This window comes from Drosophila gunungcola (genome assembly GCF_025200985.1).
Source record: "Drosophila gunungcola strain Sukarami chromosome 2R unlocalized genomic scaffold, Dgunungcola_SK_2 000030F, whole genome shotgun sequence".
In the NCBI taxonomy this organism is placed as follows: Eukaryota; Metazoa; Arthropoda; class Insecta; order Diptera; family Drosophilidae; genus Drosophila; species Drosophila gunungcola.
This window is the reverse complement of record NW_026453176.1, coordinates 843,836-864,786: the sequence shown is the minus strand read 5'-3', so window position 1 is coordinate 864,786 and position 20,951 is coordinate 843,836. Positions and strand designations below refer to the sequence as shown.

Here is a 20,951-nt window from a genome sequence, read left to right as displayed (position 1 = left end):
CAGTTGTTTAATCAGATCTAATCAAAATTCTTGCCAGGAATGGTACGTTTTGAGAAAAAGTGTACGCGAAAGACAGCATCTGGCTGCCACGTTTCCAAGGCGACGTCGATTAGTGGGCATTCAATAATGAGTGGGGCACACAACATCGCCACCCGAATAAAGGACAATAATGGTTGCACTGGACGCAATCCCTTCATTCGGTTTCTGGCCCACTTTCGCAAATGCTACAAGGACAATCTCTGCCACTTGACCCCGGGGCAGGTTACTCTGATGGCCGGCAGGGTGTGGAAGTGCACGACATCGGCGGAGAAGGAGCCCTTCATCGCTGCTGCCCGCATGTTCAGCTACACGTTTCGATCGCGGAGCAAGAAGGTCAATTGGGTGCTTGGGAAACTTCGGGAATCCGCTGCTGAACCAGAACATCAAGGACGGGCGCAATGGATGCTGATAAACGGCATTAAGTCCTGGGAGCAAGGCGTGCTAAACGATCTTCTACACCACTAACAGCAATAGAAACTCAGGTTGGGGCCGTTTGAATTAGTTGCAATCTTTAATATAAATGATCACTCAAAGTAATTGTTACTTTAATTGTGCGTACTGAAGCGAGTAAAAAACGTGTTAGGGACAGTAATTATATGCGTTGAACTTACAGGATTCGAAGACGCTTAAATCATTAATTTGTTGCAGCGTATCTTGTTACTTAAACATAACAATCTTAAAACTCCGAATTTATAAACTATATGCAACATCTACATAGTGCGAGGGCACGGGAGCGTGCGTCTACTCCAAACAAGTAGATGACGTTAAGCATTATTACATGATACTAATGATGTAAACGATATACAAAAATATTGATCTGCGCATATCGAAACGATCGCCGATATGCTCATGTTAAATGTACAAACGTCTGGATCAGTTCGATTGGCCGTAGCTAATCGCGATGGCGAAAAACGAATTTACAATTACAACTACAACGAGTCCCGGCCTCTGCGGGTAAATGAACAGAAAATGGTGGTAGTGGTGGTACTGGTAATGGTGTTGGTTTTGGTGGACTGCTTCGACGATCGTGCTCAGCACGCCAATTGGCCGTATGCGCCATCCGTATCACTAGCTGACCAAGCGATCCTTGGCCGTGGAGCTGGCGAGGATGGCGTCGAGGGCTCCGAGTCGCCAATAAAAACGGCCGAATCATCGGCACTGGACGGAGTCAGAGGTCGCTCACAGTCCGCTCCGATCTCCGCAATGGGTATGGACAGCGAGTTCGTCCCCTCTTCGCAGAGCGGCACAATCTCCTTGAAACTCTGATTGGGCGGCATCACCACCAGCATGTTGATGGAGATAAGCAGTGGATGTACTAGCTTTGGATCCAGCACCATCAGCGGCACCTCCTCGTTCTTCTCGAGGCTAAGCGAGCATATCTCGGACGTCTGGGTGAAGACGGCCTGGCGCTGGGCATTTATCGAGGTCACCGTGGTGCGGACCATGAACTTGCTCTTTGTCTGCAGGCTGAGCACACGCTCGTGCTCGTGCCGGTGGTGGCGACGAATGTGCAGTCTGCGCGAGTCCATTATAAGGATGAGATCCATGCCGTAGTTGAAGCCCGTCCAGCGCCACTTCTGGTAGCCAGGCTCGAGCAGCATGCGCCCGCAGCGCATGCAATTCTCAAAGAACTGATCATTGTCCAGTTGCTGGGGACTGCTGTGAAGGCAAAAACAAATAAAATTATAAAATTTTTTTATGACTGCTTAATCCCGCTCAAAGACTCACCAATCCTCTTGCCCGTGATCGATTCGCAGTAGAGCATCCCAGTGGTTGTGGATGTGCCTGTAGAGCCACTCCTTGGGTATGATGTTGTCATTGTAGATGATCTTCAGATCCATGTAGTGGTTGGTCAGGTACTGGGTTCGTAGCTTCTGGAAGACCCTCACATAAGGCTGCCCCTCGGGCGTGGCCAGGAACGAGCGCTCCTCCATACGGCTGGTGAAGTATACCCACTGGACGACATCTCCGCTGGGCGTGTGCGTTTCAACGCCGGCATTGACCAGCCGCTCCTGCGTCTTCACCGCCTCTGCCCGCTGCACAGGGTCTTCTGGATCGTGGTCGGGATGCAGCCGCAGGAACATCCATGTCCGCAGCAGTGTGTACAGCGAGAACTCCGTCTGCATCACGTACAAATCTGGGCTGGCAGTCAGAGCGCTCATCAGCTCGATTGAGATGTGCCTCAGCAGGTTCGGCTGCTTGCTGTAGATGCTCAGCAGATTGATCTGGAACCATTGGAAGGTTGACTTCTTCACACCCACCACGCCGTACTGGCAGGCGGCCTCATAGTACTGAATGGCTGTCTCCGGACTAATGTTGTCGACCATCACCTCGGCACACTTGTCGATGATCCCGTCCAAGTGGAACAACGTGGCCGTGGCCAAGACCGAAATGACATCGGCCGACTCAATCTCAATCTCGTCAGAGTACATAGATCCAAAGACAGCATCCAGGCTGTCCACTGTGATGCGGTCGTCGAGAATCGCGATCTGAATGAAGTTCTGCTGCGCCTCCCGCCACGTTCCATTGAACATGGTGTAGAAGTAGGGGCTCTGGCTCAGGTAGACCTTGTGCAGGTGCCAGACTTTATCCAGAGCCATGACAGCCACGTCCGAGTTCTTCTCCTCCTTGAAAAGGGCCTTGTATATGTACTGCGTGGTGGTAAGAAGCTTCTTTCTGCGAAAGGAGGAAATGTCAGGTATTGTTTGGTACTAGATCTTCGGTAATCACTCACTTTTTGGGCTGTGTGGTATCCAGCTGTGCCTGCTCATCCTTGCCCAACGAGGAGTCCGTGCTGCGCTTCCGTTTCCGCCGGTTGCCAAACACCTCCGCCACATTCATATGCATGGAGCCCACAATCTGACCCATGGCTCTAGGCTAAGGAATCTCCACTCTGAAACGAGCACAATTGTACACAAAAATTTGTTTACTTTGACTTTTCGTTGCCTGTTTATCGATCTGACAGGTTGCGTGTTGATAGTGCCCCCAAATGAAACCAGTTGACCCACATTCGTTCCGCCAAACTGTAACGCCAGCCGCTGTAACGGTGGGCGAACATTCGTGTGGGTGACTTTTCAGGCCCTAAGCCCAATGGAAAGCGCATCCATTCATCAATTGTGGTGATGTCATCATACAGTTGAAGCGCGATACTTCACTTGTAATCAAATACATTCGAGGAGGGTCGGAAAACTTAAAAAGCCTTTTTAGATTGCAACATATAAAAATTTAAAGTTGATCTACACAATTACAACACTTAACTGCCCAAATAAGTTCTGTAATTTAAACATAGATTAAGAAGTAGTCATGAAAAAGTCGATTTCTCGATAGATTAATAAGCGGTTACTTTTTGTGAGTCACCAAGTCAGAAATATTTAACCTGGATTTCACTATGTTGTGATATCTTGATATATATCAAAGTACAATAAAATGTTGTTCTCTAAATTCAAATCCGAAAAAACTTCTTAACATACTTTTAATGCAACTTAGAGTAGCAATTAAGTCTTCTATGAATGTCACAAAAATCTTTTTATAGTTTTACACCTTAATCACACATGGAGTGGTTAGATTTGAGAAAGAGAAATGCTCAACAAATACTATCTAATAGATGACCAAATATACAAAAATTAACAAAAAAGACAAGTCTCAAGACATGTTCAAAGCAGCCTTAATGGCCTAATCCGCACTGTAGCCGCCACCATTTTCGGGTAAGGTCGAAAGGGGGGCTCTATAATTAGAATGAGATCAAACGAGCTCGATTCCATGAGCGTTTTTATGCTTTGTTTATGCGGCCAATTGCTGGAGCTGGACGAGTGTTGTAACCATGTCAAGGCCGCGACGGAAGCTACTACACATTGTTGCTGCTGCCCATAAACAAACAAGCACGCGCTTTCGTCACCTCGCGTTGGATTGCATTGATATGGACGACCAGACAGCCTGGCTCGATAATACTCGGCCGATGATTATCTATTCAGACCCATCTTAAAAATAATGATTGTGAACCCAGATTGGGGAAAGGTGATGCTGGGGGTGGGGATCGTCAGCAGATGGCGGGTTTGTTTTGGTGTGGCGCAGTTCCGAAAACCAAAGTAAACTATTGAAAACCGGTTTCCTCGGAGTGTATTTCTTATAAGACCAAAACAAGACGGTTGCACCGCTTCAAATTACGTCACCAGTTGAAGCCGGAGAGCAAAGAGAATTGGAGGTGCAGAGAGAAACAAATATAAGGGGGTGGGACTAACGACCACCAAATACAGGCGAACTCCCAAGTAGCTATGTACATATCTCCATTATTTCCAAGTCGTAGTTCAGCAATTACAAGGAAATGGCGTGGATAATACAATTTTCTGCCTGAACTGAATACAAAATTTACACTAGTTTAAATATTTAAGGCAAGTAGGTATTGTTTGGGTCTACTAAAACAAATCTGAACCAAAAAATCTTTTGAAAGAATTTGCATATAAAATTTCAGGCATGAACACAGAGACAAATGTTAACTTTTGAATTCTAAGATTATTGATTAATGATTCTTAATGTTTTTCTAATATTTGTAGAAACGCCATTAAAATCAAATTTTCATTGCAAAATTGAACATTTCTATACTATTTAAAACAAGTTTAAGTTCCACTAAAAAAACCAGTTCTTTGTTTTCGAGAGGTCAGTACTAATAATTTAGGTAAGTTGAATTGTATGCGAAAGAAAAACAATGCATTTGAAGTTTCAAAAAAATATTAGGTATTCATTGACATGGAAGTTGCACTGTAGATAAATTTAAAAGATGATATCACACAAATAATGGTATTTGCCTTTGAATTATAAACTTTTTCACATTTATAATGACAAGTATTAGGGTTTAAAAATTGAAAAAAAAAATTAATTTTGCCCAAGGAGTTAACGGCTAAATAACGTGGGTGATCGTCGAAAGAAGCCAACAAGCATGGGCGGAGACTCGAACTCGCGTACGCATTTTGTTAGGGAATTTCACTCGTTTTAGACGACAGAGCCACCGCAGCTGGAAAATGGTGGACGGCAGAAATCGAACATATGTACATGTAACTAACTAGATTGGGAACTTGTTTGGTTAACCAGCAGATAAGGCAAAGACCCTTCAATAATTTATGGATCGGTAATCAGCTGATGGACATTGCAAAAACGCATGTTTATTCGCAATGTTTACTGCCTGTTGTTTGGCCCTGATAACGCTAGAAGATATGAAAATCGAACCACCAAATCACTAACTCGTTCTCTCTTTTTTATCCCATTTTCCTGGCAGCGGAGTGCAGTTAATCTGCAGCTATTAATAGCAAACAAAAGTGAATTCGGTGGGTGACGTAGTTGGGAAAAGCAGAAAAGGGGGAGGGATGGATAACGAAGGAGAGAGAGGGAGAGAGCGCGCTAGCGAACGACGCAAAACTGAAGGAAATGGAAGCAAGGTACACAAAGGGGAACTGATAAACAAAACTTACTGTAAATATGCAGTTACAGTTCCGCGATTTTTTATAACTGCAATTGCACTTCACGTTCAACAGCTATGCTACAAAAAAATATAATAAACACGGACTAAAGTTTTACGCGATTGTGAGTAAGCGTGCGATTTAAATCATTTCAATCCCGTTCGCTGGCAAATTTATTTCTGTTTTGCTGCAGTTTGCTCTTAAAAATGGAGGTGGACAATTTTCGATGGCACCTCATTCAAATTGCGGTTCTCGATAGTCGAATTCGGCGGACTGGCGTTAGTGCGTTTTACGATGCGCGGTCACACTTCCCGCTTATTTTGAATTTAAAAAAATCTCTATTAAGTAAGTTATAATTGTAGTTGACTGTTGATTGTAATAGTAATTACAAACTCTGTCGGTGTCACAGAGAACCTGAGCTATTGTTATTTAAAATCTACTTCCTGCTTGGTTTTAAGTTGATTAGTAAAAACTGAAGATGTTTGCATGACACCGGTTTAAATTGGGTCATATGAGATTTTAATGAATAGTTGTTATGCAATATGGTTAAATATATTAAAATTCGTTCACCAACAAAACAAGGCGTTCCAAATTTTGTAATCAATTTTGGACATACAAGACAGTTAACCAGTTTTCATAAATTTTACAATTTGTATTATAATGTAGTATTACGTATTTATATAGTTAAATACGGCATCGACCGAGTCGTTTTCTTATAGCATATTCCATGTCTGCGATATTGTCGGGAAAGTATATTATTATTATGCATTACTCTAAACTGTTTTACGAGTTAATTGTAATTTAAAAAATTGTAATTGGCAACTCACAATCTTTTAGTTTATACAACATCACAAGCTTCGCGCGCATGAACGCAATCAGTGTTGCAAAATGCCTGCAGTTAGTGTGACCTTGTCGCGCGGTATTTTCCGGACTACCAAGAATAGTATGCTTGAGTTTTCTGTGCTGCGCAGCAGTTAAATAAAATAGAATACACCGCTGCTGCAGATAGAAATCGGAATTAAGAACCAGTGCAAGTTGCATTGGCCCCCAAATCGAAGGTACGGCGACAAAGTGAGGCAACAACAATGACCGATTAAGTGGTGTAAAAGGTCAAAGTGGCAGCCGTGAAAAGTGGCACACAACAACAAATACACACGCATAAATACACACAACAAGAAACACCCACAATTACTGATTTTGTTTTGCACTTGTTATCGTTATCGCTTTCGTTTCGCATCTGTATTTTTCGCAGACGCATTTTTGTGGGGCGTGCAATGTTTAGGATCCATTTGAAAATGGGTCCGCAACGCAACCACAGCAACAACAACAATGGTGCCGCCGGAAGTAGCAGCACCGGAAGTCGTCACCTGAAGGAGTTCACCTGCTGCTTCGGGCTGCATGTCCACACGGCCACTTTGATGATCGGATTGTGGCACCTGGTAAGTGGATTCCCGGACGCCGACACCCTTTGACCCTTTCAGCGGTATACTATATGCATATAAGTACCTACATACCCACATATGTATCCAGAAACACCCACGCATGCAATCGGCGAATTGTGTGAAAATCTTTTGACCCTGTTCAGTGTCACGCAGGGGAAAAATCAATGACTCAATGACTGCCAAACTTTTGCGAAGCGAGCCAACTCTGCACTTTCCCCGCCCGTGACGTCAATGGGACTGTTAGGTCTGCTACTGCGTCAGCTGATCAAATTTGCCTAAAAACTGAAGGGGTTTTTCGTCATTACCTATTCCTGCCACGGCGGAAGTTTCCAAATCCCTCCTCCATTGTCCGAAAACTAACCTTTCACAAGCCCCTGTCTTCGCATAAGCAATTGCCACACTACGAGAAACAATGGTATTGAACGCATCAAATTGGGTTACAGTAACATATGGACAAATAAAGTAACGTCTATATTTTTAAAGTATTTAAGAAGGTTCATAAAATTCGCTATTTACTTTGTAATTGGAGCATAACTAAAGGTTAATGGTTAGTTATGTGTTTTATAGTTTAATTATTTTGCTAACACTTTAAATACACAAAAAAGTAAAAAACGTACAATGTAAATACCTTTTGAAGGCCCATTCTTAAGCAGTAATTCTTATCATATTTTGGGAATAATCTTTTTATTTGTACATTACTTAATCTTTTTTTTAGTAACCTTTCTAAAAATGAGTCACTTTTGCATATGTTAACTGATTTTGTTTATCCGAAAAAAGCGGGCTGAATGTTAAATGTGAATACCTGATAAGAACGAATGATTAGCTGATACATACATATATCTCTACACATTTAAAAAAATCTTAATTGTTCACAATTATTTATGAATACCAGTTGTAACATCATAGTTTCTTTGGCTGTAAAAGTTGCTTTCGATTCTGATTGAGATTTCATAAAAAAAAAATCATTAACTAATAGTATTTCTTTCAGTGTTCAATTCGTGTGTATCGCTTGCTCGTTCATTACTTTCATTATACATTGTCAATGCTCTGATACCTGGTGTTTATTACGCTCCAGGTCACGTTTGGCAGCAGCAAACTTCATCACATGCGTTGCCTCAGTGCTTACGGTTTGGCCGGCACTGGAGTTAACTGCCTTAACTGTAATCTCAAGGGTTTCTTTGTTTACATTTTAAAGATAGGTATAGCATTAGAGGCTTGGAAAAACAAAAGCAGTTCCACAATTCGAAGATTTATTTGACTCATCCGCCGAGTGACCATTGATTGTTGTTAAGCTAATGGTTGCAGATAAGCTGCGGCTCACCGCGCATTAAATTTCATAGTGATGAGTAATAAAACAAAAGTTGGCGAAATGCCGCATCTAAGGTCGTGGCGTAAAGCCTTCAACCTGAGATACTTAGATACCGAATCGGACATTTAACAGCGGCCATCTGAGCAAACAGCAACCAGATACATACTTTCATGAGCGTTTCAGTTATTTTTGATAACTACACGTACCCACCCGACTGACGATGAGAAAATATTTACACTTCAGGGGGTTTACTCTTGTTTTTCGGTATATGTACATCTTTCCTCTGGAGCAGCATTGTTATGTGGGCTGCCATAAATCCGAGAATTGTTAATGCAGCTGTCATCTATCCGCACACAGGTTGCAAATCAAATCAGGCGAAGCTCCCTTATCTATTTTGGCCAGCTTATCTTGATGAGCGGACACACACACCTGCTAAACGCACTTGAAATACTTTTAGATGGTGAGATATCTCTGAATTCCCCCCACTCGTGATCCTTGGGAATCGTTGCTTTGCTCTTGACGTTTCACAAATCATTCCGAACTTGTGGAGTATTTATTTCTGACGCACACACCTTTCCCCACATTGCTCATTTCCAATGAGAGCGCTTCCGGAGGAACCTGTCCGAGTGGTGAAGGCGTCTGCGAGATTCAAATGCAATGCCCCAAGCAGACGGCACAGATCCTGAAAACGATTCCAGTTACTTCTTTGACACCGATTCCCAGGAATCATCCACACCGCCCACCTATGCAATTAAAGAAGCGGAGGACGATATTCTAGAGACTCTGTACAACAATCCGACTGCCAACAATCGTGCTCCCTCCTCCGTGCTAAACATCCAGCCTGGCCCCTTCAATAAGCTTAACGAGCGTACTCTGTCCTCATTGGGCTTCTCGTCAGCCAGTTCGATCAAGACACGGGAAATTCGCAAATCACTGGCGGAGAAATCAAATTTGTACCCGGAACTTGTACATCTTGTGCGGCGACGAGTCAAGCCCAATTCGATGATCAACATCGGAAAGAGCCAGCATCCTGTGCATCTAATGGTGCTTCAGAGCTTCTCGCGAACGTTTCGTGATGTCAGTAACGAGTTGATCGTGGATCTGGCCGAGGAGAAGGTGACGCCGCGCGCCTTCAGCCTAATCTACGACTGGATGATCGAGGATACGCCGATTCTGCCGCGCCTCGGATTGCTTGAGGTGCTCCAGGCTGCCAGTTTCTTGCAGATTCCGCAGTTGGTCAGTCAGTGCAAGTATTGTCTGGATAATGGCATCAAGGAGGCGTCGGCAGCGATGCTGTATTTGGAGGCTAAGATCCTGAAACTGGAGCAGAACCATCGTCACTTTCTCAAACGTGTCTCCAAGTTCTTCCTCACGCTGGTGGCCTCCAAAGAGTTCCTGCGACTGCGGCTGAACCCCCTGCTCATGCTGATCATGTCGAGCGATATTGGCGTTAATACTGAGCTGGAGGTGTTCATGGCAGCCGTTCGATGGCTAAATCACCAGTGGCCCCAACGGCAGGGAAACATAGTTGCGGTTGCCACCAGCATACGTTACGGTCTGATCCCGCCGTGGTTGCTCATCCGTTTGCAGAAGCCCGACATCACCGCTGTGGAAGTGAGGAGAATCGTAACGGAGTCAGAGGTGCGACAAGCCATTCATGACGGCATCGCCTACACCACCACGCGACTCTTCTATGGAGCTGATCGCGAGGCCTTCAAAAATCACTTGCACAAGACGAGCGCCCAGCCGCCGAAGCAGCGGAATTGGATCTACGATCGAAAGTGCCGCTATCACCATCGCTTGCACTGCACGATCACGTTGGACCTAACCTACGAAACGTTCGTGGAGTACCTAAACTATCTGCAGAAGCAGAACCGGGACTATTGGCATTCCATGGAACCCGCGGAGGCCAGCAATGTGTGTTTCAGCTGCCAGGCCTCGGCCAAAGAATCGGTTACAAACCAATTGATTTGACCTTAGATTTTGTTTGTAAAAATTGTGAAAATATATCTTTATACTTATATCTTATATTTTAGGTATTGAACTATTGGTGTGTGGTAGTAATTAAACCAATTGAAAATAATATATTTTATTTTATTTGCAGTTCTTGAACATCTTGGCTTTGAGCGTCCTGGCAGTTATATGGCGCAATCCCGAGATGATGGACGAGCTGGAGGGCGGCACCCACGACTACACCGTGGATCTGAGTGCACCGGCCTTGCCCACGCCCCTGAGCAAGGTCGAACCGCCCTACGCCTACCGCGACCACTCCTTCAACTATCGTAAGCGTTACCGTAAGCAGTGGAGAGAGCAAGTTCCGCAACGCATTTAAATTGATGTTTTCCCCCGCAGAGAACTTTGACATGGGCGGCTTGGTGTGCACCTGCATGATAGCCATCACGCTAATGATGATCTACGGCACCATCAAGGGGAAACCCTCGCACTTGTTGCCCTTCTTTTGTCTGCAGTTGTTTGACTTTGCCATTACCACGTGAGTGTTATAGTCGGGGAGTTCCATAAAGCTCTGCCTTGTTTATATTCTTTAAGATTTGTATTGTAATGCATCGATCTTATTACAGTCTCACCGCCGCTGGATACCTATGCTACCTGCAGGCCATTCACAGCATCATTGCCGAGTCGCACCGCTTGCCATGGCGCGAGAAGCTGCTGGAACTGCCGCCTGAGGAGCTGGTTGTGGTGGTCCTGGTCGTCTTCATTTGCATTGTCTTTCTTAAGGCCTATTGCATTGGTATCGTTTGGCGCTGCTACAAGTACTTGACCCTGCGTCAGCAACATGTTCGCACCCTGTTCCCGTTCCTGGAGCCACCAACTGGAGTGCACAGCGTTGGCGGAACCTTTGGGGCCGAGGAGCGGTCCTACTCCACGCTGCTGCCCAACTACGACGAAGCCATTGCCCAGTACTTGAAGCAGGCACCGCCGCCTTCCTACCAGGTGGCCATGTCCAACTACGAGGAGGCAGAGGACGCAGCGGCTGAGGGGGCCGAGGTCAATCCCTCGGTGGCCCCCTTGTTTGTGGCCCTCGGAGCAGCCACCACCGCCAACGCCGCCTCCAACACGGATGACAACATGGACAACAACAATGATCAGCCGAACAACAACAACACGATGCATGTGAACGCCAATACGCCGCCAATGCGTCGCAGCGATGCCGCTGTGAGCGCCAATGTCAATGAGCACGAGGATGAAGACGATGATGACGACGACTTGGAGGTGATCGACGCTGGCGTTGATGTTATCGGAGGCATTCCGCCTCCGCCGCCCTACAACGACGTGGCCGACGCCCAGGTGCAGGTGCCGTCGCAGTCGCCGTTGCATCGCCAGCCCAACATCCCGGGACAGGTGTTTGAAGGACGCGACGAGAGCCAGGCCTAAGTAGTTGGATTAGCAGTTTGGATTAGTTTGCTTCTCATGGCGAGTGGGTTGTGATCAGCGGTGACCACTCCACCTCTCCACCTCCTCTTCTTGCCCAGATGATCTGGTTTCATCTAACAGCTATCATTCCCAGGCACACATACACGGTCTATAAGGTCTATTGCTTCAATGTATTGATCAGAGTTTTTAGAGAATCGAAACCCAAACAAGTTTTCGCTTTTAGCTGTCGCTCATTATTGTTGTTTAACGTACAATTAAGATGCTCTAGTTGCTGCTCATTTAGTATACATAACAAACAAACAAACAAACAAACAAACAAGCAAGCAAAACCAAATACAAAAACATTTTGCGATGCTGGCAAGGAAAGCTTTAATTCCTTTTCGGCCGCATCTGACCCAAACGTAGCTGCAACAATCTGTTAGATCGTTTTTCATTTGGCCTGAAATAGCCCGAGCATTTCGGATAGTCTGTAGGCCCAAGTAGTTGTTACCAGAGAGTGTCGCTGGCATAATAACGATGTTCTTTGTTTTTTAAGCTATCTCGTAAGACTCTATGCATATTGAATACCGAATACTGAATTCACAGCACAGGCATACATAATCCATAAATTATGATGATATTATCAATTGTATTTTACTATTGCGTATTAATACCAGCAACTGTAATGTTTTATGTGTGTACAATATCTAAATGTATACTGTGTACTAAATATGCAGAGATATTCGAATAAAAATTAGTTTATATTAATTTGTCATTCTTATTTGACTATTTATTTGGTGTTAATGGAGTTGGTTAAACATAGAGAGCTGAGCTGCGAAAAACATGTGGTTACATAATTTAGTTTTTTCAAAAAGACATATATCTTTTTTGGAAACATCGAAAATTTGCTTTGCTGAAAGTGTTTTTACTTAAACTAATATTACTTTTCTATTTGTTCAAAATGAGATATTTACCTTTGAACAAAGAGGGATCCCAACATGAGCTGGCCACTAGACTATTTGGTTCAGTCGCATCTATAGCCTTTATTTAGTGTTAAGTGTAAAGTCCTTATCTGGAAATTTCCGTTGATTACCACATTAACAAGAATCCAAGTTAATCCCCTGCCTTGGTTACAATTTATTCCGAGAAATAATCCCCCGAAGAAAAAAATACCCGAGATTGCATTGATGTGTGCGATTGTATGCTTAAGCTTTTATTTGAATGACATTTTATATAATTTTATAAATGCCTTAGGCCTTCCAGTTGGACCAGGTGCGAATCTCGTTCCAGATATTGGTGCCGGGGCACTCGGTGGAGCCCACCTGGCGATGTCCGTACAGGGTGTAGCCGGAGACGATCTGGCCGCGGGAGACGGCGGTGGAGAGCAGACCCTTGGCGGCGGTGATCTGGGCAGAGGTTAGGGTGTTGGTGTTGTAGTTGCCCAGGAAGGAGATGCCGATGGACTTGGAGTTCCAGTTGGTGGCGTGGGCACCCATCACGTTCCAGCCGCGACCCTCGTACACGTTACCATCGCCGCCGATCAGGAAGTTGTAGCCGATGTCGGCCCAGCCCAGGGAGTCCATGTGGTAGTTCTGGATGTTCTTCAGCTGGGTGATGCAGGCGGCCTTGGTGGAGCAGTAGTTGCCGGCGGTGTGGTGGATCACGGCGTAGCTCAGGGAGCTGGCCAGCGTGGACTTGCTGGTGGGGGAGCGGGCGCCCCACTCCGATTTGGAGATGATGGTCACGCCGAAAACGGCCTGGGCGCAGAAGAGCACGGCCAGAAGGACGAGAGCTTTGTTTGCCATGGTTGATGCGGATCGATTGTGTGGCCTGTCGTCCGATCGGACCTTATATACCACCGCCCGCCCAAGCTTATCGCCTGCGAACCGAATCGGGCTGTGATCCGGATCGTGTGCTTCCATTCATCTGATACGGCTGCTATCTGGTGGCCAGATCCTGATACGGCGATGACGACGGCCCAATCACGCTCTAATCAGCCCAAGTGGCATTAATTAATTTGTCTAAGAGTTTGCTATATATTTTGGTGCCCAAGACCTATCAAAGCATTGCGAATATCTGTCAAGACCAAAATTTCCTGATTCGAAAGTACTTTGGTTTTATTTTTAAGTTTTTTTTCAGACTTGGGTGGGCTTGCTTATATTACAGTTTTAATTATCTGATAAGTTCTCCGAATGCATTTTTTTGAGCAATCTCAGACTTTTCATAGTTCAACAAAGTTCGTTTTAATAACATGAAAATATCTATTACTATATATTTTGCCAGAAAAACCCATAAATGTAGATTTAACTTTCAAAAAAGTTCAGAATTCAATAAAATTGTAACTTTTAAGCTATTTACAGGTACCGTATCAGAGCTTTTATTAAAAATGAGATATAACTATGGGAGCTGAATATAGAGTTCTAGTAAACTTTGTTAGGTACAAAATATGTGTAGACTACATATATTATAGAAATGGATAAACTATGCCTGGATAAATTGTCCATAAATTCGAAATGTAAATCTATAAATAAGGAGATGTCGATTGACTGTAATATTTTGTAAGCTTTCAAGCTCACAAGACAGCTTTGTTCTTTCTTGACAAAATTACATAAATGACGGGACGCCAGGTATTGTGTCGAAATAGTCTATGTACATTGTAAATACCAAAATTATTTATGCTCATTTTTTTTAATATTTTGAAAAAAACATGAGTTCATCCTTATACTTTATGACATCACGTCACATTTATTAGAAATGAAAATTAGTTCAAAACTGATAGAAATGTTTTATTAAAATAGCACGCTTAAAAAATTTCGTTTTCAAGTTGTTTTTATTTTTAATGGCTAAAATGGTAGACCAAAAGCTTGCATTCCGAAAAGCATCATACGATTTTCATAAAAGCTCGTTTATAAATATTTTTCAATCAATTCTTGCTTCTCTTATCGCACTTGATATGATTTCTTTTCACACTAAATTATATGCGTCTTATGTGGCTGATATGAATCAATGAACGGCACGAGCCAAAATATTATTATAGTATTGCCAATCAGAAGCGTACAAAAAATGGTCACTGAAAAATATTGATTAGATTAGTGATCGTTGGTATCACCCCTCATATATACGCCCCTATTTCAGATACGATCCACAAGATAACTTGTCCACAGTTCTTTTGGTCCCCCGCGATGACGTAGATCCAGTCAGTTAATTGATAAAGCGCAAATGAACTATACGACAAGTCATAATTCACTTAAGAGTCTAAATTTTGAGACCTTACAGATTACTACCATTTCAATTTGTTTTTATATTACACAAATTTATGAGAACGATGCAGTCTGAAGTGGTATACATTTTAGTTTAATATTATCCTTGAATTTTACTCAAATAAAAAACTCAGTGAGTCAGAGATCAGCAAGTTGCAAGCAGCCTCTTTTAATTTAGATTTAAATACTTGAACATAAATGGCCCTTCCACTTAAATGTTCAAAGGTACACCCTAAGCTTGTAACTTAAAAATTGATTAGACTTTAAACAATTGATATAAATTTTGTTCGCTATCAGCCACGAGTAATAGCAGAGTCGTAGAAAATTTCATTGTTCCAGATGATCTCGTAAGTCTTGATAAAAAAAACTGGTAATCACATAAACAAAAATGCTGTAATAATCAGATGAGTCGCAGGAACTGCACCTGGACAGCAAGAAAAGTGGAATGCAACCACTTTTTCCACCCACTTTGTTCAACCATCTGATAGCCGCCAAGTGCCCATTCCCTGTGGCAGGAAGGAGGTGAGTCTCGAAACTGAAAGCATAAGCAAGTTATTAAGGACAAAAACAACTGAAACTCATTCAGAACTACTTTGTTACGGAGGATGTCGTTAATGAGACTGCGGTTAAAGTGGCGAATAGTTTGCTTTGGTCAGCGACCGATTGTGAAGTTTCAAGTTGCTTTTGGCTGTATTTAATGTCGCAGACCAGTTGTAAAAGTTAATTTTAATTTTTATGCAAGCATTTCGGATGAATTGGTTCATCCTCTAAAGAAATAGCCAAAAGTCTGTACAACCTAATGATATTTTGCAAGTTTGCAGGCACACATCCTCCAGCTTCTGTAAATTTGAAAAGTTTTTGCTAAAATGAAAGGATTGAGAACTTTGACAGCTCGAACGTGAGGGCATTGCTGCAAAACGAAAATGGATAATGGAAACAGAAGTTTGAGAATGGATTTCCCTTTGCATGTTATTTAAAATGCTGTGCTTAAATCACCGATCAATTTCTGCCAGATCATCCAAAGAATAGAATTCAGTTTGGATTTTTTTCAACCAATTTTATTTGTGTTCCCAAGAACCAATCCTAACCAGACCAGTGGGACCAGCCGCGGATCTCGTTCCAGATGTGGGTGCCGGGGCACTCGGTGGCGCTGACCTGGCGATGGCCGTACAGGATGTAGCCGGAGCTGAGCTGGCCACGGTTGACCGCATCGTTGAGCAGCTGCTGGGCGGCGGAGATCATGTTCGGCTCCAGGGTGTCCCAGTTGTAGTTGCCCAGGAAGCTGATGCCGATGCTGTAGGGGTTCCACTCGGCGGCGTGGGCGCCCATGTTGTTCCAGCCACGACCCTCGTACACGTTGCCGTCTCCGCCGATCAGGAAGTTGTAGCCGATGTCGGGCCAGCCCAGGGAGTCCATGTGGTAGTTCTGGACGCCCTGCAGCACGGCGTTGCACTGGGCACGGGTCTCGCAGTAGGAGCCGGCAGTATGGTGGATGATGGCGTAGCCCAGGTAGTTGCCCAGGCCCACGGTCCAGCTGGCGCGGCGACCACCCCACTCCGCCTTGGAGACGACGTAGACGCCCTGGGCCAGGTACTGGCTGCAGACCAGGACGGCGAGGAGGAGAGCCACTTTGGAGGCCATGATTACCAGCTCTAATAGTTGACGATTGCTTGATGGTGAGCGTGGTCGGGTAGGGCGCTTATATAGCCAAGTGCGGTCAAAAATCGCACCTTATCGGGTTCCATGCAACTGATTTACAACGCCACTCGATGGTTTTTGCCCAGATGCGTATTGGGGGAAGCACCTTCGCGAGAGCTTCGTCGCAATCTGCTAATTTAGATTTATATTTGTTCGATCGGTCATTCCGGTGAGTCCTTATCACGTCTAATGGCTGGGATCGCACATAGTTTTCCGTTTACAGTTGTGGGGTTTAGTACGAACACGGATAATAGAAGTCATTATATACCAAGTCTTCAGTGGTATGCATGCATTTAAAGGGAAACATGCCGAAAGTTAAACTTGTGTCACAAGCTAAATATCATTGCATACTTTGCGGCACTTTTTGAAGGATTTGCAATTACTAGAGAATTCTGTCGACTTTAACTGAAATTGAAAATATATTCCTATGAATTAAAAAAAATATTACCCACTTTGTGAGCCATGATTTCTTCAAAAACGATGGTGGACACCTACAGTGAGTACGGTGTTGTGTCAGCGAATTGGCGTGTAAAACTTATAATTAAACAGACCTCCTTAACCATAGCAATTACTTGGAAAATGTAGGTATGATAAACGATGCATTCACCACCATTGAAATACTTTTTTGTGTCTTAGGTGAGCTGTTTGGCCGTGATGGATTTCCACTTTAGCAATCGCTGTGAAATGGCCAGACGAATCGACCACTGCAGATTCATCACAAATTTCTTCAATTATTTTGTGATGATGTACTGCGCCTTCAAGATAGATAACAAAATAACTGAAGTTGTGGTGATGTTGCTGTTTGGATTGATCTACTGCGTTTTCCTCTGCGTCCTATACTTGGGCATCAACTACTAGTGAGTTTAGAAATAACACAAGACCAGGTGTGACTTTGTTAACATCCTTGCAGCTTCTTACCAACCCTGAAGATCGCTGCACTTAGGTTGCGGATAAACGAGTACATGGCGGGCGTGTTGCTGGTGGGCGTGGCCAATTCAACTCCCGATCTCCTGGTTAACTTATCGCCAGTCAGGCATGAGTCGTTGACCTTCAACATAGCCATGGCCAACGCCCTGACGATCATATGTCTGAGTGGCGGCATGGTGTGCTTCATTCGGCCCTTCCGGATGAATGGTCACAGTGTTTTCCGAGACCTCCTGTTTCTACTGCTCACAGTGGAGCTGGTGCGGCTTTTTATTAAAATTAAATCTATAACGGCATTGCTAAAGGGTATTTGTGAGTAGATAAGATCAATATATATTGAAAAATACCTAATGATTTCGTTCCAGTGGTACTGTCTATTTATCCAATATATCTGTTAATTAATGTAGTCGATCTCTTCCTTCACCGTTTCACAATTAAACGTAAATATTTATAGTTTTCAAGCCCGTTACTTGAACACTAGGTTACTTCAAAGTTTGGGCACAATCATGGTAAAAGCCAAGTTCAGGGTGGTATATGTTTATTTAGTTCGCATCTATCGATATTATTATTAATATTAAAGAAATTTAATTATTGAAGAAATTAAAATTAATTATTTAAGAAATTAAAATTTAAAAATGGCCAACAGAATTGCTGTAGCCATCTACCGGGAGTAACGGGTACTTAGTCGGAGATCTCGACTGTAGCGTTCCTTTAAATAAACTTTATAAATGTTGTAATATTTATTTTTATATTCTTACCAATGAAGAGCTTCGAATGGAAATTGAAATTCTGAGACACTCTCCGTCCTCCCTGAAACATGATAATAGGTTAACTGAAAAAATTATTCTCCTAAATAATCTCGAGGAGGACGATGACATCCAATTCCGGGAATCGAAAATATTTCGCCAAGGATCTTTCCATGCCGGTTTCTTTGTGACACCCAAGCTTCTTATACGACATAGGGAAGTGGACGTGGAAGCAAACCGAACAATGCTCCACAACAAGGCCAACCCGAAGAATCTCTTCCTAATTAGCGAGTTTATCCATTCAATTAATCCCATTGACTCGGAAGCTTGGTACCTGAACGGAAAATGGGGACGTTTTATATATATCGCCAAGGCCCCTGTTAGTTTTATGCTCCAATTGTTAATCCCATTCGTCGACTATCAGAAGGTTAAGCATGGGTGGAGCAAGTTGCTGAACTGCATACAAATAGTAATAAATCCTTTTGTGACCTTAACATTGGTTGAGAGTATGTATCGTAGAAGTTTTAACAATTGTTTTCGATTCCAAATTACCAATTTTGTACTTTCTTGGCCGCCGTTTAGCTATGCTTGATGACAAATACTACGATTGGTACAACCTTCTTCAGTTTAATTTGGCGATGTGGTCTTTAATGGTAACGCTGCCCTTGGCCTTAGTCGTTTTTTGGCACTCACGCACTGACATTCCGCCGTTTTATCATTCCGTATGATCGCAGCCTTGTTAAAACCGCCTTTTAGCCACCTTTTTCACCCTTAGGCTTTTTGCATGCTTACAATATTTACCGTGATTATATTTTGTTGGATTTGTGCCTGGGAAATGGATGCGCTCATATCGATCATCGGCATTGTTTTCGATTTGTCTCCATCCTTTATGAGCATCACATTCAACACGGTGTCGGCGGCAATGGCAGACTTCATTTCCTACGAGCATCTCGCCCAGCATGGTTACGGAAAGATGGCTTTTGGCGCCGTTGTTGGCGGTTCAGTCTTCAGTAAGCCTAGTATTATTAGTCAATGTTTAACTAAGATATAATTCTACTCTGTGTATAATAAGTTGGGGGCATACAAAGACGAAGTTTATATATCCTTGCAGCTATTGCAAAAATTATATATTCTTTTATACAACTAAATTTAGATTTGTATGCGTTTAAAAAAAAGATAATTAAATAATTTAAATTAACTAGACATTTCATAAGAATTATTGTTTTGAAAATTTAATTAAATAATTTTAGTTATCATATTAAATATTTTTTTAGTAGCATTACTTCCTCATGCAAAGTTTTTTTATTAGCATTACTTTTTTTAATTGTAATTAAATACTTTTTCATTGGCCTTACTTTGAGCAAATTATTTTCATTTGTTTAATGCCAATGAAAATTGTTCTTATTATCATAATGCTTAAAGGCTCAAATCTGGTTTGGCTTACTCGAACCTCTGAAAGCGATTAACGTATAACTATGATCAACCACAATATACATACATATAAAAATATTTGTAACATTCCCTAAACTCTGTTTTCCTATATTGTCAAATTATATTATAAAAAATTTTAATGTTTCGTGACTAGCACAATTAATAATAACTTTTAAATAATAATAATAAACTTTCTGCCTATACGACGCTATAGTTCTCAATCGGGTTAAGTCGAGTATTGGTGGGTATCCTCTTAAGCTCAATTAAAGTTTTAATTGGAGTTTGAAAAAAATTACCAAGGCCATTTTTAATTATTGTTCAACACCTCACCTTAAGCAAATTTGCTTAAGCATTTTATAACTATTTGAGTAAAATTTAAATAAATATTTAAACAACCAATAACACTGACGTATACTAAGTTTCGAGCCCTGAACCGAATTAAAATCAAATTTGTTTTTCAGTAGTGTAGACAGTAGAGTTAATACCACTCCATCAATATGATGATTCCTGAAATGTTTATTCCTTAAATTTGACTAGAAAATTCGAAGATCAGCAAATCATTGTTTATCTTAAAGTCAGATTACTTGACTTTAGGGTTGTTGTTCCGGTAATCTATTAACGAGCCTCTCTTCCGCAGACATGGTTCTCAACGTAGGAATCGAGTTTGTGATGCAGAAAAAGGTCGACTCGCACGGACAAGTGATATTGTTTGGAAACGAGGGCGAGACCATCTACATATTCCTCGTGCTGACCATCACAACCACCATGTGGTGGTGCCTGACCTTCAATTTTCTTGCCCGCCGATCCGCTGGTGTGTTTTTGTGGTGCATATTTATACTGTTCTTCGTTTATTCGACTGCAATTGAATTTGAATGGGTCCATGGTTTTGAGGACAACCCTCACATCAACCCAGTTGGTGAATAAAGACTGCTGTTTCGTTTCAGATAGAAAAACTATATAATTTCTATGCGTTCGATTTTATTGATTGGAGTACGAAGAAGGTTGAGGGCCTAGCCCGACCAGTGGTACCAGCCGCGGATCTCGTTCCAGATGTGGGTGCCGTGGCACTCAGTGGCGCTGATCTGGCGATGACCGTACAGGATGTTGCCGGAGCTGAGCTGGCCACGGTTGACCGCATCGTTGAGCAGCTGCTGGCCGGCGGAGATCATGTTCGGCTCGTGGCGGTTTTTTTCGAAATGGCATCTTATCGAGCAGTTAATAACTGATTTACGGCTCTGCTTGTGGGCACATTCTTAGATTCGTATTAGGGGAAGACCCTC

At 42.9% G+C, this 20,951-nt stretch overlaps 7 protein-coding genes across 9 annotated transcripts in view; 4 read left to right on the top strand and 3 right to left on the bottom strand.

Moving 5' to 3' along the window:
• LOC128256851 (phenoloxidase-activating factor 2-like) overlaps nucleotides 1-20,951 on the bottom strand; it is a 50,762-nt gene that overhangs the window by 10,499 nt on the left and 19,312 nt on the right. The gene's annotated exons all lie outside the window — the stretch shown is intronic.
• On the top strand, nucleotides 40-529 carry LOC128256858 (uncharacterized). Its single transcript, XM_052987548.1, has one exon. It carries the CDS (start codon nucleotides 40-42, stop codon nucleotides 502-504), a length of 465 nt encoding a protein of 154 aa, XP_052843508.1. The 3' UTR covers nucleotides 505-529.
• Nucleotides 528-5,716, bottom strand: LOC128256849 (protein germ cell-less). 2 transcript variants are annotated; one of them, XM_052987531.1, is made up of 4 exons: nucleotides 5,502-5,716; nucleotides 2,774-2,932; nucleotides 1,768-2,715; nucleotides 528-1,695 (listed from the first exon to the last, which is right to left on the bottom strand). In XM_052987531.1, the coding sequence occupies exons 2-4, from the start codon at nucleotides 2,905-2,907 to the stop codon at nucleotides 1,071-1,073; spliced, it is 1,707 nt and encodes a 568-aa protein (XP_052843491.1). In that variant the 5' UTR covers nucleotides 2,908-2,932; nucleotides 5,502-5,716; the 3' UTR covers nucleotides 528-1,070. The 2 variants fall into 2 exon arrangements, with proteins under 2 accessions (XP_052843491.1, XP_052843490.1); XM_052987530.1 differs by having other exon boundaries at nucleotides 528-1,698; nucleotides 5,502-5,715.
• Nucleotides 6,388-12,378, top strand: LOC128256854 (tetraspanning orphan receptor). Of its 2 annotated transcripts, none has more exons than XM_052987542.1 (5): nucleotides 6,388-6,547; nucleotides 6,742-6,928; nucleotides 10,345-10,522; nucleotides 10,593-10,731; nucleotides 10,820-12,378. In XM_052987542.1, exons 2-5 carry the CDS (start codon nucleotides 6,764-6,766, stop codon nucleotides 11,631-11,633), a joined length of 1,296 nt encoding a protein of 431 aa, XP_052843502.1. In that variant the 5' UTR covers nucleotides 6,388-6,547; nucleotides 6,742-6,763; the 3' UTR covers nucleotides 11,634-12,378. The 2 variants fall into 2 exon arrangements, with proteins under 2 accessions (XP_052843502.1, XP_052843501.1); XM_052987541.1 differs by having other exon boundaries at nucleotides 10,345-10,534.
• Nucleotides 7,541-10,279, top strand: LOC128256853 (kelch-like protein 31). Its single transcript, XM_052987540.1, has one exon. It carries the CDS (start codon nucleotides 8,898-8,900, stop codon nucleotides 10,212-10,214), a length of 1,317 nt encoding a protein of 438 aa, XP_052843500.1. The 5' UTR covers nucleotides 7,541-8,897; the 3' UTR covers nucleotides 10,215-10,279.
• Nucleotides 12,797-16,530, bottom strand: LOC128256923 (peptidoglycan-recognition protein LF-like). Its single transcript, XM_052987647.1, has 2 exons — nucleotides 15,961-16,530; nucleotides 12,797-13,491 (listed from the first exon to the last, which is right to left on the bottom strand). Exons 1-2 carry the CDS (start codon nucleotides 16,511-16,513, stop codon nucleotides 12,863-12,865), a joined length of 1,182 nt encoding a protein of 393 aa, XP_052843607.1. The 5' UTR covers nucleotides 16,514-16,530; the 3' UTR covers nucleotides 12,797-12,862.
• Nucleotides 16,957-20,595, top strand: LOC128256922 (mitochondrial sodium/calcium exchanger protein). The gene is made up of 9 exons (XM_052987646.1): nucleotides 16,957-17,066; nucleotides 17,120-17,151; nucleotides 17,207-17,427; nucleotides 17,481-17,806; nucleotides 17,860-17,934; nucleotides 18,261-18,746; nucleotides 18,823-18,893; nucleotides 19,016-19,250; nucleotides 20,309-20,595. The coding sequence occupies exons 1-9, from the start codon at nucleotides 17,033-17,035 to the stop codon at nucleotides 20,593-20,595; spliced, it is 1,767 nt and encodes a 588-aa protein (XP_052843606.1). The 5' UTR covers nucleotides 16,957-17,032.

What these genes read in the sequence shown, in the direction of transcription:
- LOC128256858 (XM_052987548.1), top strand. Translation starts at nt 40, where the DNA reads ATGGTACGTTTTGAGAAAAAGTGTACGCGAAAGACAGCATCTGGCTGC.
- LOC128256849 (XM_052987530.1), bottom strand. Translation starts at nt 2,907, where the DNA reads ATGGGTCAGATTGTGGGCTCCATGCATATGAATGTGGCGGAGGTGTTT. An exon ending in GATACCACACAGCCCAAAAA is followed by an intron (nt 2,716 to 2,773) that starts GTGAGTGATTAC and finishes CTCCTTTCGCAG; the next exon opens with AAAGAAGCTTCTTACCACCA. An exon ending in GATCACGGGCAAGAGGATTG is followed by an intron (nt 1,699 to 1,767) that starts GTGAGTCTTTGA and finishes TTGCCTTCACAG; the next exon opens with CAGTCCCCAGCAACTGGACA.
- LOC128256854 (XM_052987541.1), top strand. Translation starts at nt 6,764, where the DNA reads ATGTTTAGGATCCATTTGAAAATGGGTCCGCAACGCAACCACAGCAAC. An exon ending in TGATCGGATTGTGGCACCTG is followed by an intron (nt 6,929 to 10,344) that starts GTAAGTGGATTC and finishes TTTTATTTGCAG; the next exon opens with TTCTTGAACATCTTGGCTTT. An exon ending in TTTGACTTTGCCATTACCAC is followed by an intron (nt 10,732 to 10,819) that starts GTGAGTGTTATA and finishes ATCTTATTACAG; the next exon opens with TCTCACCGCCGCTGGATACC.
- LOC128256853 (XM_052987540.1), top strand. Translation starts at nt 8,898, where the DNA reads ATGCCCCAAGCAGACGGCACAGATCCTGAAAACGATTCCAGTTACTTC.
- LOC128256923 (XM_052987647.1), bottom strand. Translation starts at nt 16,513, where the DNA reads ATGGCCTCCAAAGTGGCTCTCCTCCTCGCCGTCCTGGTCTGCAGCCAG. An exon ending in CGGCTGGTCCCACTGGTCTG is followed by an intron (nt 13,492 to 15,960) that starts GTTAGGATTGGT and finishes TTCGGTTCGCAG; the next exon opens with GCGATAAGCTTGGGCGGGCG.
- LOC128256922 (XM_052987646.1), top strand. Translation starts at nt 17,033, where the DNA reads ATGATTTCTTCAAAAACGATGGTGGACACCTACA. An exon ending in TCACCGTTTCACAATTAAAC is followed by an intron (nt 17,935 to 18,260) that starts GTAAATATTTAT and finishes TTACCAATGAAG; the next exon opens with AGCTTCGAATGGAAATTGAA. An exon ending in TGTTGGCGGTTCAGTCTTCA is followed by an intron (nt 19,251 to 20,308) that starts GTAAGCCTAGTA and finishes TCTCTTCCGCAG; the next exon opens with ACATGGTTCTCAACGTAGGA.